This window comes from Petaurus breviceps, unplaced genomic scaffold (assembly GCF_028583685.1).
Source record: "Petaurus breviceps papuanus isolate PSGF00001 unplaced genomic scaffold, PetGlider_PUasm1.0 126, whole genome shotgun sequence".
Taxonomy (NCBI): Eukaryota; Metazoa; Chordata; class Mammalia; order Diprotodontia; family Petauridae; genus Petaurus; species Petaurus breviceps.
Genome location: NW_027185655.1, coordinates 35,473,541 through 35,493,572, shown reverse-complemented (window position 1 = coordinate 35,493,572; position 20,032 = coordinate 35,473,541). Strand labels below are relative to the sequence as shown.

At 37.6% G+C, this 20,032-nt stretch overlaps 1 protein-coding gene across 9 annotated transcripts in view; it reads left to right on the top strand.

Annotated features, from left to right (window-relative positions):
* The window catches only part of LEF1 (lymphoid enhancer binding factor 1), a 171,195-nt gene that overhangs the window by 108,360 nt on the left and 42,803 nt on the right, over positions 1–20,032 (top strand). For all 9 annotated transcript variants that reach the window (XM_069094934.1, XM_069094912.1, XM_069094932.1 and 6 more), the window contains exon 4: positions 1,652–1,784. In XM_069094934.1, coding sequence (XP_068951035.1) covers positions 1,652–1,784 — 133 coding nt within the window. The remainder of the gene's footprint in view (positions 1–1,651; positions 1,785–20,032) is intronic.

The window sequence follows — 20,032 nt, the reverse complement described above, 5'->3', positions numbered from 1 at the left end:
CACACACATACACACACACTTATGTGGGATTTTCCCCCTCCCCCTGCTCAGCCCCCTTGGGTGGAGGTGTAATGATAGGGTGTAAAAGAGAATTAAGTATTACTAGGATAATTGCCCCTATTTTTCCTCAGGGTAGTCATGCATGTTTCATCCACGGCACCTCTTAACATTACACCTAATTTGTAGAAAGCATCAAAAGCAAAATTAGCATGTGTTATGGGTAGAGTTACTGTGACACAGACATAAACATGCTTCAGAGGCATGACTCCTAAGTATGTATCCCTGTGCACAAACAGTACAGAGGCTTAAGTTTTTCAGTCTGCCTCCTGTACTTAATTTAGCTAGCATTTGTCTGGAAGGAAAGAGACTTCACACATCATTTAGTTTGTATTACAGTGAGGCCTAAGCTACTCCAGACTAATTGTAGGGAAGGCCAGTCTGAACTAGCAAAAAGTCTGAATTAAGGAATATTTTAAATAAATGAAGTTTTGTTACTTTCAAGTTCACACATTTACTCAGTAATTACTGAGAAGGATTACTAACTGGAGATCTCACCTTGGCTATTTTAATGAATCAGACTCACTTTTAATCAGCAACCTTATTTGCATATGATATCCTATGTGTTAAACTTCTTTAAAAACAGTTTATTCCCTTAAGTAAGTTAAACATGCCCCTACAATCGTGTTTACATGACTCTCTCACTTTAACAAATCTTCTTTGTGGTTACTGTATAACAAAAGAAAACATATCCCAGCCAGAATTATCAGAGTCCAAATTATTGGAGCCTAAATGAAGATGTTAACATATATCTAAAAAAAAGATATGCAACTACCTAGCTTGAAGTTTCTGAATTAGACTGGTATTTTTTCAAATGCTTTTCCAAAAGTAGGGAATTAATGGAATTATGAAAAATGAAAAAGTGTTGGCATGTAGGTTTCAAGCATAGTTTGACTTTATAGTGGACACTCATATCCAGTCCAGTATACAGAATCAGGAAAGAAAGTGAAGGAAGCCAAGAGAGGAAACTGATTGAATTAAGAGCTTCAAAACTTTTGTTTTTTTAAGCATGGTGTTAAGGTGATTTTTAAACATTCCAAAGCACCGAATAGTCTTGAATGAATAAGAGAGTATGGAATCAACTAGATTTTTGTCCAGTCAAAGACCATAAACAAACCCTATCACATACCTTAATTGATGTATTAATATTAGTTATTTTATTATATATTCAACAATTAAAATTTTAAAGTATTATGTAAATTTTAAATATATTTTTTCATACATTCAACTACTACAATTTCCACCCTTAATTTTAAGTATTTCAAGGATGCAAATGTAAGAACTCAAGCATTATTTTAGAACATGTGAAACAGTAGCAATTTAAAAAATAGTGGACTTAACATATGTCTTTAAAATGGTTCTGATCTTTGAAAAGATGTCTTATGCTGTACCTAAGAGACCTTAGCGGTTCTGTTGAACAAAGGTGGGCGACACATTGCCAGAGATTAAAGCCCATGCAGGTCATAAAATGACCTCAGCTGCTAAGGCAGTAGATGGGGTGTGGTTATTAGTACATCAAGTCAGAGTGGCTCTGAAAGGTGGAGGAAAAGGGGTGGTAGGAATATTAACCGTTGTTACTGTTGTTATTTTGCAGTCCAATAAAGTTCCCGTGGTGCAGCCATCCCACGCGGTCCATCCTCTCACTCCCCTCATCACTTACAGCGACGAGCATTTTTCACCAGGATCGCACCCCTCCCACATCCCATCCGACGTCAACTCCAAACAAGGTGAGAACGACCTCCTTCTGAATCTCGCTGCCCTCCGATCAGAGCGTGGAGCTAGGCGCCTGATGTCCAAGCTTCAGTGTCTGGCGAGCTCCCCGTAGTGTACTTTCCACGTTGCTACAGCATTCCGGGTACCTGCGTCCGGATTATCTTGCAAATGATTTTGCTGCATCCCAAAGTGATGTATAAATGACGGATGCTTGCCACAGGGCCAGAGCTATTTAGTTGATGAGAAAGAAACTATTTAAAAGAGAGAGGGGGAGGGAAATCACAACAACTTTGGGTTGTTTTTATTTTTTATTTTTCAGGTAGAGAAAGATAGAGGCTGAGGACTCTCAGCATTATTTAGTTCCTTAAACATAAATCACAATCTAAGAAATGACTACCCCAGATTTAATCCTAAACGCTCTCTATTGTATTTGCGTATCTCAGCACGTACAAAGTATGTTAAAGTGAAACAGGAGGCTCAGAAGAGGATTTATAACACGAATTTGATTTTTCTTGACTATATTTTTCTTTCATTTTAGAAATGTGCGCACTAACATCTAAAAGAGTTTCATGGTTTAAAATTCTTTTCCGCACCCTCATTGTTATTTTGTTGTTGTTATTAAATTATTTCAGCAGTGTTCGATTGTCTGGGGTTTTCTTGGCAGAGATGCTGGAGTGGTTTGCCATTTCCTTTTCCAGCCCATTTTACATTTGAAGAACTGAGGCAAACAGGGTTTAAGTGACTTGCTCAGGGTCACAGGGCTAGTAAGTGTCTGAGGCCAGATTTGAACTCATGAAGATGAGTCTTCCTGATTCCTAACTCCAGGCCCAGCATTCTGTCCACTGTTCCACCCAGCTGCCCCAGCTCCCAACCTATTATTTTCTAGAATTGAATTGAAACATTCACAGAATTCATCACATGTGGTTGTGGAGTTCAGAGGTCCAGGGTTCAAATCTCTATCCTCCTGTTCCCTTACTTAGCTAAGCCTCAGTTTCCTCATTTATAAAATGATTTGGTGAACTGTATCATTAGCACTTGAAAAACCCTGCAACATATTTTTTAACCTCTTCTGCATATAAATAGCTATGCTGAGGTCTACGTGACCTCAGAAGTCACTTCCAAGTCCATATCTTTGATCCAAAATATGTCTAAGGCCACGAAGGGAAGTTAAACTCTGTCCCAACAATGTTACAAGTTGATGCCTAACTGTATTTCTACTAATGTATAGCAAAATAGTATAAGATAAATGAAGTAAAAATCTCGATTCTTTGATTAGAGCAAACAGTGGGCATCAGCTCTGTTCTTCAGGTTGTCTCAGCAGGGAGGTGGTCTGTTTTTTGCATGAAATTTCCTGAAAGTTTAGAGGTTTCCTTCTCTCCAGCCCTTCCTGCACTCTAAACAGGGATGTGCCTAAGGTTCTCAGAGAACTATGCAAAATAAACACATCTAAATGCTTAGGTTTAACTCTAATCTTCTCTTGACCATCTTAGATTCGTTCTTCCAGGAGTGGAAACAAACCTGATTGAATGGGTTCATGCCATTCTAAGGATGGAATCTCAGATTGTAGGTGTTCGACTGTCCTTTGTTAGGAACTCTGGCTAATTTCAATCCTTGTCCTTAATTAAAATGGACAACCTAGAAAATTTGATGGTGTGGGATTAGTGGGAAGAGCTCTGTGCTGTCAGGAGGTTACAATATTTTATCTACCTCTGATTAGCTGTGTGAGCTTAACCAAATCATTCACCGTGTCAAAGACTCAGATTCCTCATCTAGAAAATGGGGTGGTAGGAATGGAAATAAATCTAAGGTTCTTTTCCACTCTAAAATTTTATAATTCTGTGTGACATTCGAGCTCCTCATTTCACTGCCTGTTTGTGATGGATGACAGGGGCTATAGTAATCTCCTTGGTTTAACTACTTACCCATAGCCTTTTTGCTTGTTTGTTTTTCTCCTGGTTATGACAAGCACTAAAATTACATGGCAGTCATAAGCATCTCATGAGTTTGTGGCTAATGGTCACCTGTGTTATTCACATTTGCTCTTTTCCCATCTACTACTACTACCCTCTCTCTATAAAAATGTGAATTATTGCTAGAAATGTCTAGGTGGATATAGTGGAGTCAAGAAGTTCTGAGTTCAAATCCTGCCTCAAACATTTACTAGCTGTATGACCCTGGGTAAATCACTTAACCTCTGTTTGCCTCAGTTTCCTCATTGTAGAATAGGAATAATAAAAGTACCTATCTCGGAGCAGCTAGGTGGCACAGTGAGTAAAGTGCCAGCCCCGGAGTCAGGAGGAGCCGAGTTCGGTTCTGGCCTCAGACACTTAACACACACACACACACACACACACACAACTAGCCATGTAACCTTGGGCAAGTTACTTAACCCCAATTGCCCTCCAAAAGGCAAAAAAAAAAAAAAGTACCTATCTCCCAGGATTGTTGTGAGGCTCAAATGAGACTATATTTGTCACCTGCTTTGCAAAACTTAAAATGCTATATAAATTCTAGCTATTATTACTGTTAGATCCTGAATCTGAGAGGCAGTTGCGTGTGTAATGGATAGAAAGCTTTATAGTCAAGAAGACCTCTGTTCAAGCGTTTTTTTTTTTCTCTTTAGAGGGGGGAAGGTCACACAGCTAGTTTTTTGTGTTAAGTGTCTGAGGCCGGATTTGAACTCAGGTCCTCCTGACTCCATGGTCAGTGCTCTATTCACTGCACCATGTAGCTACCCCCTCAGTTCAAGTCTTACCTCTGGCTCAAACAAACTGTGTGACCCTGGGCAAATCATTTTTTGTCTCAGTGTCCCAGGCAGCTCTCTAAGACAAGGGATCTTAACCTTTTTGTGTGTCATGGACCCTATTGGAAGTCTGGGAAGCCTATGGACCTCTTCTCAGAATAAAGTTTCTTTTTTTAATGCATAACATAAAATACATAGGATTACAAAGACAGACAATTATATTGAAATGAAGTTTTCAAAATATTTAATTAAAAAAAAACACACTAGTACACAGACCTTAGGTTAAGAATCCCTGCCCTAAGACTCTAAATTCTAGATTTGCATTAATAGAAGGAGAGTCCTCACTGGGATTACCCTATACTCAGTGAATTCATATATTTAGACAAGGGATGGGAAACCTGTGGGCTTGAGGACACATGTGACCCTCTAGGTCCTCAAGTGTGGCCCTTTGACTGAATCCAAACTTCACAGAACAAATCCCCTTAATAAAAGGATTTGTTCTATAAAACTTGGGCTCAGTCAAAAGGCCACACCCAAGGACCTAGAAGGCCACCCCACCCCTGCATACCTATTGAATTCATACATCTAGACCAAGAAAAGGAAATACTTTCTACTCAACCATGTACTTTCCCACCTTGTCTTCTATTATGATGATTATTTAAAGCTTGTAACAGTTATTTAAAGCCTTTTATAAATATCACTAACATTATTGGTAATTATCCCTACTATAAAACCTTTAAATCATCATTATTGGTGATACTATTCGTTATAATAATAACTACAACAACATGATTCTAGGGTACTTTAATTCCATCTTAGTGTACAGATCCCCACCCATATGAAAAGTAGTTTCCAGTGTGGTATTATGGTATGTACAGACAACACTGAATTATTCAAGGACTTATTATTTAGGTCTTTTGCTTCTGTTCTTCCTTTCTCCAGCTGCCTGCCTTTTGGGTATTTCTTTGCTAATTAGCATTTTGGTTAGCTCAGTTGGCTAGAGCATGGTGCTAATGAGGGCAGTGTTCCTGGTTTCATCTTCCCTATAGACTAGTTAATTGTGAAGAGAGAATATGTCTCCTCTATGGGCACACTACACCCCTCTCTTCCCCGACCCCTGATCCTGGATAGCGTTCTGGCAAATATATACCTTTTCTCAGTATAAATTCATTGTAACGACTAGTTTGTCAATGACTCTTTCATTTGTGAAACTACAGGATTGCAGTGATATCTCCATCTAAGATTCTCACCATCTTATATAGAATCCTGGATTCACCAAATCCCCAAACTGGAAAGGATCTCAAAGTTCATTGCTTCACCCACTTGACTGAACCATGAACATGAACACCCCCATACAACATACATGACAAATGGTTGAAACTATATCCAGATTCATGACACTTCATTTGGACCTTTGTTTGTAAACACTCACCCTCTCTTATATATCACCATATCTTTCAAGAAAAGGTAAATGGAACAGGAAAGGAAGGGGAGATTGGATCAATGGATTTGGCAACTTACTAGTAGTTCTTACTTTAAAATACTTAATTCAGCACTTCAAGGATCTGTGGTTTTATCAATGTGGTTACCCCTTCCACTAACACAGATTAATCCGATACAACCTGATCAGCAGTCTTTGAAAGTTTCTGTGGCCAGAAAAAAAAAACCCACTGCTCCCCCACACACACAGTCTCCCTCAAAACCAAATTGGTGATGAAACTTTTTTAATTTCACCAGACTGGTCCTCTTAAAACAAGCAATCAAATAATCAATGAGCATTTGTTAAACACCGTCTTTGTGCCAAAAACCCACATACAAAGACAAAAATAAAACAGTTCCTGCACTCAACAAACTTACATTCTATATAGTAACATTTAAATAGCCATAACTTCCATTCATTGCTAGGTCTACCCTTAGAGTCTTTCCAGCTTTGGAGAATCTACCAGAGTTTACACTGGCATACCCTCCAAGAGCCCAAGGTAACCTCATAGCCCCAGTGGGGTATTGGAGAGGGAAAAGACTTCACTGGAGGCTGTGATATAATAATGTATCATTTCTAAAGCTTAGTAGAAAAAAAAAAGAAAGATTGAGGATGCCTGCTAAAATTAAGTGTTGTTGTTTTATTTTTGTTTCTATTTTTAAGTTATCCAGGTTTTCACTATCCTCCCATCAGAATGAGTAATCACAAATTGACTGCAACCAAACTGAAACCTGGTGGGAAGTGATAATGCCCCAGAAAATTGGGTAATCTCAAAATAAGACACAAAGTAAAGCACAGGATATATACCCTTTATTCACTTAGTTACCTTATATAAATCACTTTCTTAGACTAAGGAGGCTAATCATATTAACCCAACTTAAAAAGACAGAACTTGGCCTGGTTTTTAATTTTGCTTTTGTTTAAGGTAATTTTTCAATGTGGAAATAGTAGACGGATTTGACTTCAGAGTCAAGAACCAAAGAAGAATTAGTTATCTCAGTCATTCAGATGGCTTTCTAAGAATAGAAATGATAGAATTGATTTGCATTGGTAGAGGAAGTTTCCCTACTTAGGAGTTCGGTATACCAATGAAATATTAAGTCTGGTTCATATCTTTTTTAATTAAATAATGTTTAATTAATTTTTAATGAAAATTAAATAGTTGTGGTAGTATCAAAGAAGGCATTCAAACTCACTGGATAAAACCTCACTTTTGATAATGAGTGTTTTCCTCATTCATAACATGAGTATAATAATAGCACCTACTTCCCAGGGTTGTCCTGAGGATCAAATGAGTCAACATAAGGAAAGTACTTTGCTAACTATTATTCTCATCATCACCATTATCCTTGAATTCTGACTGATAACTTATTCTTGCTTCTTAGAGAGAAGCATCATTCATTGCCAAATTATTTCTATTTGGTACACAATTTGAGTTTTCGTTTTGATTCTGTGTTTGTAAAGTGCCTTTTTTTTTTAATGAATTCATCAATGCTGACCTGAGAATATAGTTACAATGGAGACTCATTCCCTTTTATATCCTTTAATAAATATTTCATTAACACACCACTGACTTTATTATGGAGTCAGAATCAAGGATTATGAGAAGTGGAAGGGACTATAGACATTGCTTAAATTATCTCGCTTCCAAATCTTTGAATCCAACCTGTATCTTTCAGTTTGATGAATTTTACTACTATGGTCAATTGTGGCAAGATTTTTTAAATTCCCTTGTTTTACACCTATCATCTGCTTATTATCAGCTTTGACATTTGAGATGTCTATTTATCTGAGCAGCTAATGTATTTGAAGTAATGGGGATTGGGGGCAAAGAGACCCTGTAAGAAACAGATACCTAAATCCTAAGGAAATGACCCTTGGGCTATTAAAACTCATCCTGGCACAAGAATCCACATGGTTAAAGGTCAAATCTTGTTTTTTTAATTTTTTAAGTTTAGACAAATACTAAAATAGGAAAAACTAAATAAAATAAAATACATAATAGGAAAAGAAAAAGAAACATTATAAACTTATATATTGAACTTATATATAAAATAAGAACAGAAAAAAAACATGTCATGTGCACAGTAGAACATAGGAGAGAGTTCAGAATATATATAATAACTTATCATCTCAAGAAAGCCTATATAGTAAATACTGTGTGTTGTTAATTTTTTTTTCGAATGGTAGGAATCCAGCCTTGTTTTCTAAGACTATAATATATAGTTCTCAAACTTTTTGGTCTTGAAACCCCTTTGTGCCCTTAAAAATTATTGAAGACCACCATTCCAAAGAAGTTTTGTTTATATGGGGTTATAATCAATTGGTCAATAAGCATTTATTAAGTGCCTACTATGTATCAGAGACTGTGCTAAGTACTGGGCATTAAAAAAAAAAGGCAAAAGATAGCCCTTGCCCTCAAGGAGCTCACAATCTATTTAAACCTTTACATATTTTCCACCTTTAAAATTAAAATATCTTAGTATTAAATAATTTTGACCAGTGGACACCCCATCAGATGTCTCTGGACCACACTTTGAGAAATTCTGCTCTAGAACAATGGATACGTGGACATTAATTTGTGTATGTGTGTGTTTGTGTGTATGTGTGAAAGAGAGAGAGAAATTTAAATGACATTCCATTTCCTCCTCTCCATGACAGCAGTTGAAATGAAATGTTGTAGAGAGCTTTAAGTGTCAAACAAAATTAAACAAGTAAAACAAATTGAAAGTATGAATAACATTTTGGGGAGCTGAGAATAGTGTGCACATTTGTTTTTAAAGATTTTAGCGTGTAATTGTTTTAAAAAACATAAATGGTCCTAACCTCCCAAAATGCATCTTGAAGGTAAACAGCAATCTCTTTTTTAAAAAAAATGTTTTATTATTAACTTAACATTGAACACAAATGCAACTAATAAACTTTATTAGCAACTATTAAAATTTTGATTAGTTAATTTCAACCTATGAAATCTCAGGAGACATGGGTGTTAAGCAATGTGGAGCAGTGGACTCTTTGAGCTATGAAGTCCAAGGGTTTAAGCCCCACCCTGAAACACGATGGATGGCCTGGGCAGATCACTTAACCTTTCACTCCCCAGAGAAATTTTCCAAGACTATAACTTTCAGAAGAGTTGCCAATCTGCACTGGGGTCTCTTCACTGGAGAGCCTTCTATGTCAATAAAGCTGGCAGACACTTAACGTCTACTGGATATCTCCACCTGAATGTCTGGCCAGTACCCCAAAGTCCACATGGAGGCCATCTCCAGTCATCCTGATCTATATACTGTTGCTGGACCCAGATGGCTCTGGAGAAGAAAGTGAGGCTGGTGACTTTGCACAACTCTTCCTCACTTAAATCCAATTCACTTACACATCATGGCATCACGTTCCTGATGCCATGGTCCTCTTTGAGAACAAAGGACAGACAACAACAAAGTCAATATGATCAAAATGAAAGTCGTCTTCATTCATCCTTAAATTAGTTCCTTATCCTAATTTCCCTCTTTTAGTTGACAGTACTTCCATTGTCCCAACTTCTCAGAACCATAGTCACCTTCAACACTTCCCATTCTACCTCTATAGACACATTTCTCACCAGCCTAGTTCAGATCTTTATCAAACTTTTCATTTGGATTGTTGCAAAAGCCGCCTTACTCCTTTCTCTATCTCTACTACACAGAGTCTACTCAGTCAATCAGCAAGCATTTATTAAGACTGTGTGCCAAGAACTGGGCTAAACACTGTCTCCTCACTCTCTAATCCACCCTCTACACAGCTGCTCCTATAAAATTTCTAATGTCCAGCTTTGAATATGCCTTCCTCAAAAATTCTACAGGGGGTAAGAAACCTGTCCTCTAGGTCCTCAACTACAACCCTTTGACTGAATCCAAACTTCCCAGAACAATTCCCCTTCATAAAAGTATTTGTTCTGTAAAACTTGGACTCGATCAAAAGTTGCACCCAAAGACCTAGAAGGCCACATGTGGTCTTGAAGCCACTGGTTCCCCATCCCTGCTAGGGGTTTCCTGCTGTCTATAGAATAAAACACAGGCTCAACTTGTACAATCTTATGCCAACCAACATTTCCAGCTTTGTGCTTCAGCTATCATTTGCAGAATGGGATTCATGCTACCTATAGTTGCTTATCTCCAGGGGTTGCTGTGAAGATACCTGTAAAATTGGATGGAACATGCTTTCCAGGCCTTAAAGTAATAAACAGATTCAGCTGCTATCATTAAAGGTAGTCTAGAATTCTGCATTTTCACTTATTTAGACTACCCTCCCCTATAGATAATTAGTGAAGGTTTTTAGTAGAAAAAAATGATTTCAAGTTTTTTGAAAGAAACATACTTTATACAGTCACATAAATGTTCATGTTATTAACTGAAATGATCATTGTAAAGGGAACATCTTTCTTCCTATATATTGCATTTTTTTTTACCAGACCTATGACTTTATTTCCATAAGAATCTCCCTATACCAAAGCAGATCAACCTCTGTTCTACAACTTAGGTCTAAGAGACTTGTAGGCATCAAGAGGCAAGATTTGAACCTAGGTCTTGATGACCCGAGAGGTTAGTTCTCTATTTATGGTGCCTTTAATTGCATTATTACTGATGTTATTTTTTTTTTAATTTATTTATTCATTTTTAGTTTACAACATTCAGCTTCACAAGCTTTTGAGTTTTAAATTTTCTTCTCCTCCTTCCCTTTCATTCTCCCCAATATGGCATGCAATCAGTAATGCTATTTTCTTATGCTAAAAATTCAACCTGATTTTCTCAGCCTGGGCTTTGATAGAATTTTGTGTAAACTTCCATACTATACTATACTATGCTATGCTATGCTATACCATATATACTATATGTAATATATAATGTAATGTAATACAATATGCATTATATTATATATAAATATACAGAAAGATAATATAATAATAAAATTTCTCTATATAATATAATGGTCAAAAGCAAACTATATATGGACAGCCATCCAGTGAGTGGTGTGTTAGTCCCTAGCTGATACAGCCTTATGCTGATGCTAACAGGTTAGTTAACAAGCCTTTAGGAAATGTTTTCTAAGCCACTGGGGTTAGGAACATTCCTGACTTTAAAGGATCTCACATTCTAATAGAGGTGACAACAAGTAGGGAAACCAGGAAAAGGCTTTTGAGGGTGTTATGGAATTTGAGTCTTTAAGGAAGCCAAGAAAGCAGCAGAAAGTGTGGAAGGAGAACGTTCCCAGGTATGCAGGTGAGAGAGGGAGTGTTGTGTTTGAGGAATAACAATGTAGCGAGATGGTGGAGGGGAATAAACTGTAATGCTGGAAAAGGAGGAAGAGCCCAAGCTGGAAAGAGCTATAAATGCCAAATAGAGGAGTTTCTATTTGATCCTGGAGGTAATAGGGAAGTTTATTGAGGAAGGAGGCAACAAAAATCACTTTGGTGGTTTAGTGGAAAATGGATTGGAATGGGGTAAGACAAATTAGGAAGCTAATGTAATTATCCAGGTGAGAGTTGGTGCATTTTTACTGTACTAGGGTGGTGGTCATGTAAATGGAGAAAAGGGAGAGAATGTATATGAGAGATGTTGGCAAAGTAAAAATGGAAAGATTGGCAAAAGATTAGAAATGTGAATGAACCTGAGGATGACCCAAAAGTTGAGATTGTGGGTGAACGGGAGGATGGTGTAGTATCTTGGAAAGATAGTAGGGTTTTGAGGAAAAGCTAAACAGTTGTGTTTTGACATTTTGAGTTTGAGATGCCTATGAGGCATCCGTTTCAAGATGACAATCCAAAAGATAGTTGGTGATGCAAGGTTGAAGCTCAAGAGAAATATTAGGGATGAATATATAAATGTGAGAATTTGCATAGAAATGACGATTGAACCCATGGGTGCTGTTGTCGCCAAGTGAGATATCATAGAAGGGAAAGAGAAAAGGGTCCAGTTAAGAGCTTTGTGGGAGACACCCACAATTTGTGGGCATGACCTAGATGAAGATCCGGGAAAAGAGACTGAGGAGGGGGTAGAAAGAAAACTAGAAGAAAGCATTGTCAGAAAAACCTAGAGAGAAGAAAATATCCAAGAGGAAACGGTAATCCAACTGAGTTTAAGAAGAAACTAATAACCTTGAGAAAAGGCTCGAGAAGAAGATTTCAAGTCAAGTTAGCAAGCATTTATTAAACACCTACTATGTGCTAGGTACTGTGGAGATACAAAGAAAGGAAAAACTAGTCCCTACCCTAAAGGATCTCAGTCTAATGGAGAAGACAGCAAACATCTGTGCACAAATTATATGCAGGATAAATTGGAAATTACCTCAGAGGAAAGGCACTGGAATTACAGAAAGGCTCTTGCCTAAGGCAGGATCTTGGGTGAGATTTCAGGAAGCCAAGGGGAAGAGGGGAGAAAAGAAGGCATTCTAGGCACATGGGAGAACCAAGGAAAATACCCACAGTCAGGAGGTGGAGTGTCTTGTATGGCATTCAGCAAGGAATGCCTTTGGGTCATTGAATACATGGAGTAAAGTATGAGAAGACAGGGAAGGTTAGAAATTTGGAAATCAAGAGAAAATTGGTCATGTTGGAAAGGGCAGTTTCATTTGAATGATGAGGTTGGAAGCCAAGTTGCAGAGTTTAGAAGTGAATATGAAGGAAAGGAAGTGAAGGTACTCAGTGTAGATGAGTTTTTTACAAGGAGTTCGACTGAGAAGAGGAGGCAAGACATGGGATAATAGCTAGTGGGAGTAATCTGTATAAGTCTATTGACCGATGTGTGCAAGGTTCAATGGAATTTAAAAAATGAAAATGGCATACTCTTTGTCTTTAAGTGACCTATAAAACAGGATTCCACTTGTGCATAGGTGAGTGCAACACACAAGGAATGATGTGATGGGGACATTTAAGGGGGGAGAGAGCTCTTTATGGAAGAAGTCCACTTGAGCTGGACCTTGAAGGAAGAGAAGGTCTCATACAGAAGAAAATACACTCCAGGTATGGTAGGTGAGCCATACAAATTCATAGAGATGGGAAAGTTTGGAACAAGGGTGGAGAATTCCAATTTGGCCAGATTATAGAGTATGTGAAGGAAAAATTATGTGAATAAAAAACTGTAAAGATAGATTAGAACCAAATTTTGGAAGATTTTGAATGATAAGTTAATTAGGTTGTATTTTAACCTAGGCAACAGGAAACCATTGCAGATTTTTGAGCCGGGGAGTAAAATGGTCCTAACTATGCATTAGAAATATTATTGTTGTTAGTCCTTCATTCTCAAAGAGGACCAGTGACATCAGAATGGTGATGTATTGACCTGTATGTGGATTTAAGTGAGTCAGGGCTGTGCAGAGTCACAGATCAGGATGACTGTAGGTGGCCCCAGATGCAGTGAGAGAGACCTTGATCTTTTAAGTTAAGGTCTTCCCCAGGTCTCAGTCTGTCTGCGGCAACAATATAGAACAATAGTTAGCTCGGACAGAAGGAACAAGTGAGGATCTTTTGCGAATAGGGGAGAAATGGGCATGTTTGTAAACTGTAGGGAATAAACCAGTAGAGAGGGAGAGACTGAAGTAAGAGTGGATGTAACCAATTAAATGGAATCACTTGTGCAGGTAGAGGGATTAGCCTTGGTATGGAGAACGGCCACCTCTTAATGTGAGACAGGGGCATAGGAGGAAATAGTGGCAGAAGGTGCCTCAGTGATAAGATGAGTCAGAGGGAAGAGGAAGAGCATTCAGTGAATGTTCCCAATTTTTTCTGTAAGCTGAGTCAAGATTCTCAGCTGAGAATGTTGAGGGAAGGGGAGTCATGGGAGATTTAAGGATATGAAAAGGTTTAAAAGAGTTAATACTGAGAGTAGAATAGGGAGTTGATAAAGAATATTATTGTGATCACTATGTGAAGGAAGCATTGGAGAGAGAAGAGAGACTGAAGGAAGAAAGAATCATTAGGAGACTATTGTAGTAGTTCAAGTAAGAGGTAATGAAATCTGAATTAAGGTAGTGATGGTGTAAACCAGAACGAGAAGAGGGGCTGGTCCAAGAAATGTTAGGAGTCAGAAGGAGAAGAGTCATAGAACTGGAAGGCCATCCAGTCCAAGTCGCTTATTTTACAGATGAGGAAATGGAAACCAGGAGAGATTGAAGACTTATCCAAGAACACATTGGAATGAAATAGTTGAGTGAGAATGATTGGCTGAGGTTGTAAGCTGAAAGGAAAGCCCACATTTTATTTAAGATGAAAGATGATGAGCTCCATTTTGTTATTGCTGGAGTCCATTTGACCTTCAGCTCTTTTTCTGAAGAAAATTGATAGTTTTCCCTGCTCTAGAATGTGGACAGAAGCCTTGACTTGGCTCTCCCTGTACTCCTTTGTTGAAGACCTTTCATTAATCCCACCAAAAGAAGTCTTAAATTGAACAAAGGCTTATTTAGTTGATATAATTGTTAGTTACTCTTTGGTACAGCTACTGGAGATATGGGGAAGGGGAGAAGAGTTCTTACTACCAAAGGCCTTGGTTCCATCAAACAGTTCAATATCAGATATAAATGTGGGTTGTGTTTGATTTTTTGTTATGTTTTGTTTTAGTGGAGATGATGTTAAAGAAAATGCATATTCATCCACTTTGCCTCTGTACCCTAAGGACTGTGAGATTCCATCTAACTTGCTGCCAAAGTCTAATATATGTGTCGTGTACCCCTCTTAAAATGTAAGCTTTTTGGGAGAAGAGACATTTTAACTCTTTTTATTTGTATCTCTAGCATTTAGAAAATGCTTTGCACGTAGTAGGACTTAAATGCATTTACATTCATTTATTCATATTCTGTGCCTAGCTCTATGCTAGTGCCCAGATTATAACAAAAACAAAAATAAAACAGTCCCTTCCCTTGAGGACCTTATATTCTATTGAGAGAAAGTAAGAGGCACCCCAAAATGAAAAAGCAAAAAGAATTTTGGTGGCGAGGGTCAGGGGAGGCACTAGCAACTTGAAGGATCATAAGAGTCTTCTATAGGAAATAATACTGGAGCTGAGCTTTGAAAAAAGCTAGGGATTCTACTAGGCAGATATGAGAGGGGAGGGCATTTCAGATGTGGGACAGAGATGCTGTACAACAGGATGGTGAAATGAGATGGAACGTTGTATATGAGCAATAGTGAACTGAAGGTCAGTTAAGCTGCAATCCAAAGCATGCGAAGGGCAGTGATAGACGGTAAACTTGGAAGGGTATTTTATAGGAACAGAAGTGAGGACATACTGAAGGCCACTTTCAACACATACAAAACTGTCAGTTTCATGGACTTTAAGCCTGATAGGTTAAATGTGACCAGTGTGTGTCTCTGTAGTAACAAATGAGCCTGCCTTGTCTTCAGTGTATGATTACCAGAGTGGATTTACTTTCCTATTTGTATTGGACAGCCCTGCAACAAGTGAGATTAAGAAAAATACCATCATATTCCTATTTTCAGTTTGTGTTGATTTTTTTTAATCCTAAAATTCTTCTCTTCCCCTTGGCTTAGAGGTGACACTGAATTCTCAAAGGTGAAGTCAATGAAGCATCAGCTTTAGTCTCTAATATGGACCTAGCTAACAGGCTGTTCATCAGTCATTATCCGGGCACCAGTCTAGTAAAGTTCAGAGAGGTTCATTTCTGGCAGTTGATGCTTTTTTCTTTCTTTTTGGACCTATAAACTTGCTAAGATATTAAATATATTATATATATATTTTAAGTATATAACTTAAAATTAATTAAAAGTAATTTTAAAATATATTATATATTAATATTATATTTGCAAATATATAATATTAATATATTAAAGCATGAAGGGCTTTTAACCTATTTCAGTGGAGGAAGTAGGCACATTGACAAAACCATAAATCTCTACAAATAATGAAATATTACGATTTTTATTCCTTGTGTCCCAATTTTGTAGAGTCAAACATTGGCCATTGTTGAAAGGACCTTGGCTGTTCAAAGGCAGGAGCTACAACATCACACATGCTTATGAGTCAGAACCAAGAACCCAGTGTCTCATCCTGAATAATATTTTCAATTGTCAATTGTCAATATTTTCCCATTTCCTCTGGAAGCTGAGTTGAGCCCCACTCCCACATCCTCCCTGTTCCCCTTTGTTTCCTACAGCCATAACTTTGAACAGTCCATGATTTCATAGTTATTTTCAGCTCATGTAATTCTAAGTCAGTTTGGCCAAAGGAAGAAAACAAGCATTTTTAGCACCTACTATGTGCTGGTCACTGTGCTAAACTTTTTGAAGATATTATCTCAGTATTTGGACCAGATGACTTCTGACATTCCTTCCAGGTAAGGATATGTCACTAAGATACTGTGGTCTATTATGTCATTAATATTGTTACAAATTGTGATGACCACGGTAAATGTGAGGTTCAGTCTTCCTAGTTTATGCTGATGGAACATGGTCAAAGAATTAGATAGAACATTGGAACATGTTCTTTAAGGTTCTTTTCAATTTAAAATATATATATATTTTATATATTATTAATATATATTATATATATTAATATAATATATATTATATATATATATATATGTATTATTTCAGTTGATCCTCGCAACATCCCTGGGAAGTAGGTGGTATTCTTACCTCCATTTTACAGTTGAGGAAATGGAGGCAGAGATTGTGTGATTTGTCCAGGGTCACACAGTTAGGAAGTGTCTGAGGCAGGATTTGAACTCAGATCTTCCTGAGCCCAGGTCCAGCACTCTGCCCATCATATCACCTAGCTGCCTCTGCTGAAGGAGTCAGCTTTAGGGTTATGTTCTCATCAAATGTGTCTGACGTGAAGTAGCCTCCTTACTTCTAAATGCAGTCTTAATCAGATGAAAATGTAATTGGGAAATATTGAATAAAATAAATAAAAATATCATAGACCATTGTGCAGCCTGCAAAAACTTTAGATGTGGTTTTATGGCCCCCATTTCTACTTGAGTTTGACACCATCATTCTAGATCAAAGGAAGGACTAGCTATCATGATGTGCATACATGATCATCAATGTACATTCTTCAATAGACTCTCAGAATCAAAGGGGGCTTTTGTGGTCTTCTAGTTCAATGCAGACTTGAACAGGAGCCTTCCTCTACAACAGGGATTTCTTAACTTGGTCCATGTACAGATTATTATGGGTTCGTAAACTTGGATGAGAAAAAAAATACATCTCTGTTTCAACAAAACTGGTTTCCTTAGTAATCCTATTTTATTTTTTGCTTTTAAAATCCTTCTGAGAACGGATTGAAAAATGGGTCCATGGTTGAAAAAAAAAGTTAAGAATCTATGGTCTACAACATCTTTGAGAAGCGCTCACCTCTAGTGAAAGGGAGCCCAGTCCCTCCTGAGACAGCCCATTACTCTTGGGAGCAGCTTTTAACATCAGGCAGACTTTTCTTGCATCAAGATAAAATCTGACTCTTCAGATTCATCCATTGTTCTTATCTCTTCCCTCTAGCTTCAAGAAGAACAAGGCTAATCTTTCTTTCACTTGACAGCCTTTCAAGTATTTGCAGACGCATTTGCAAAGAGCTATCAAGTTTCCTCTTAAATCTACTCTTTGCCATGCTACATACACGTGTACAAGTCCTTCAACTCAGTTTTTGACTGGCATGGCCACCCTCCTTGGGATCAAGTCTGGTTAACCAAACCTTCTCAAAATGTGGTAATAGAACGGTGGACAAAGAGAGCTTGGGCTTGGGAATCAGGAGAAATTTAAATCTTGTGTGACCCTGGGCAAGTCACACAACCTTCTTCTACCTCCCTTTTCTCAGCTGTAAAATGGGGTACAAGAATAGCACCTTCCTCCCAGGGTTGTTTTGAGGAACAAATGAGTTAACATAATACAAAAAATATTTTTAATCTTAAAGCACTTTATAAATACTATATAAATTTATATTAGTATTTATAAATGCTATTATTAAATGCTAGTGAATATATGGATAGACAAGAACAGAGTATAATAAATGTATTACCTTCTTTGTTCTAAATGTAGTCTATTCCTACAAAGGTTTAGATTGCATTAACGTTGGGGACTTGTCAACTATCAGTCAAGGTGCATCTATTAAGTACCTACTATGTATTAGACTATAGAAACAAAGTCTAAGGTGAAACAATACCTTCTCCCAAGGAGGTTACATTTTAATTGTGTGTGAGTGTGTGTGATGGGGGATAAGTAGATTTAAAGATTTAGTCTTAAGATAGGAAACTTCTTCTGTATGAGGAGTGATGTATGACTGACTCACTGTAACCTTGTGGTCTATTAAAATATTGAGATTTTTTCACAGGAACTGCTGTCTAGCCATACCACCGGACCCTGAGCAAGAACAAGATCTATCTTATGTGTTGGTTGATCTATTAAGAGAAAAGAAGGGGCCTTTCTCTTTGTCCCCATGTCTTACTTACTGAGAAGGAAATGGCAACTCACTCCATGTGTTTGCTAAGAAAACTTGAAATGGGGTCACCAAAAGTTGGAGATGATTGAGAATGACTAGAACAACAATAGCTTGGTTACCTGGGTATTAAGTAAGATTTTTCTTGTCTTTTTGGTTATTAGTGTCTAGCATGTGGTTTTGTTGTTGTTTAGTCATGCCCAACTCTTCATGAGCCCATTTGGGATTTTCTTGGCAAAGATACTGGAGTGGTTTGCCATTTCCTTCTCCAGTTCATTTTACAGATTAAGAAACTAAGGCAAATAGAGTTAAGTGACTTGCATGGGGTCGCATAGCTAGTAAGTGTCTGAGACTGGATTCTTGACGGCAAGCCCTGGGCTCTACTCACTGACCCACCTAGCTGCCCATCTCAGTTTTGGCTGTTTCTTGTTCCCATCAGTCTTCTTTTTTTGTTCTTCCTGTTTCAGGCTAGGAGTTTAGGGCTTAGAATCAGGAAGACTTGCTTTAGACTGACTATGTGACCCTAGACAAGTCACTCTCAGCCATAATTTTCTCATCTTTAAAATGATGCTAATAATGACGCCTACTTCATGGAGTTGTTGTGAGAAACAAGTGAGATAATCTATGTAAAGCTTTTTTCAAACCTTAAAGAGGTGTATGAATTCTGGCTATCAATCTATTTTCAATTTCAAGATTTTTGATATCTCCTAACATCCAGATGGAACTCAATGGAATTTTGCATGGAAAGTAAATATCATATCAGTCCATGATATAATGCTCAATCTATCTGTACCACACACATACCAGTCCTCTGTTCACTTAGTACCATTTCAGTCTCCCATGAGTATATCTCTTTAGTTTTCACACCTTCAGAATGTGAGTATAAATATTGAAATAGCCCTTTAAAGGAGTTGATTTAATGTGTTAAGAAGCTTTAATAGCTTTTCCGCTCCTAGGCTCTACTTTCCCAAACATATTAAATGACAGCTTTTCATAGACTTGCTCATGGGGCTCTCTCCCTTCTTCCTTTTAGAGAGCAAAGGACAGTCATCAGGGACTAAGATTAGGTCTAATCTTGAGGTGCTACTCACAGTTAAGGGGCACTTTGTGACTAGGAAGATGAACATTTCTTGTGGGACATTGCCTTTCTTTGAAATGCAACTGATGTGAAACGGGTTGACCTTGAAGCCCAGAGGTCTCAACTTGCTGTGCAGAGCTTAGCAGAAGATGAAGTGACAGTCAGAAACCCAATGAATCATATCAAGTGTGACCATTATGAGACTGAAGATGATTCCTAATTAAGCCCTGATCCTCTGGTAGCAAATTTTCCAAATCTCATCCATGAGGGAGCCAGTTAAAAATTGGTAAAAGTAAGTGCCTACCTAATCCTGCAGTAACTCCACAGAAGGCTATTTACCTTGCATGTACCATCATTCCCCTTTGTTTCATGCTGCATTTTAGAAGAGTATGGCTCTTTCTTAGCTAAAAGGAAATAAAGCAGAATAAATAGCATCTTTCTAAAATCAGATTTGATGAGTTTGAGTTAATGGTGCATTGGTGCTTTCACGGATTCCTCAAAAAAGTAAATGTTGTAACTGAATTACTAAAATATATTATGCGTTA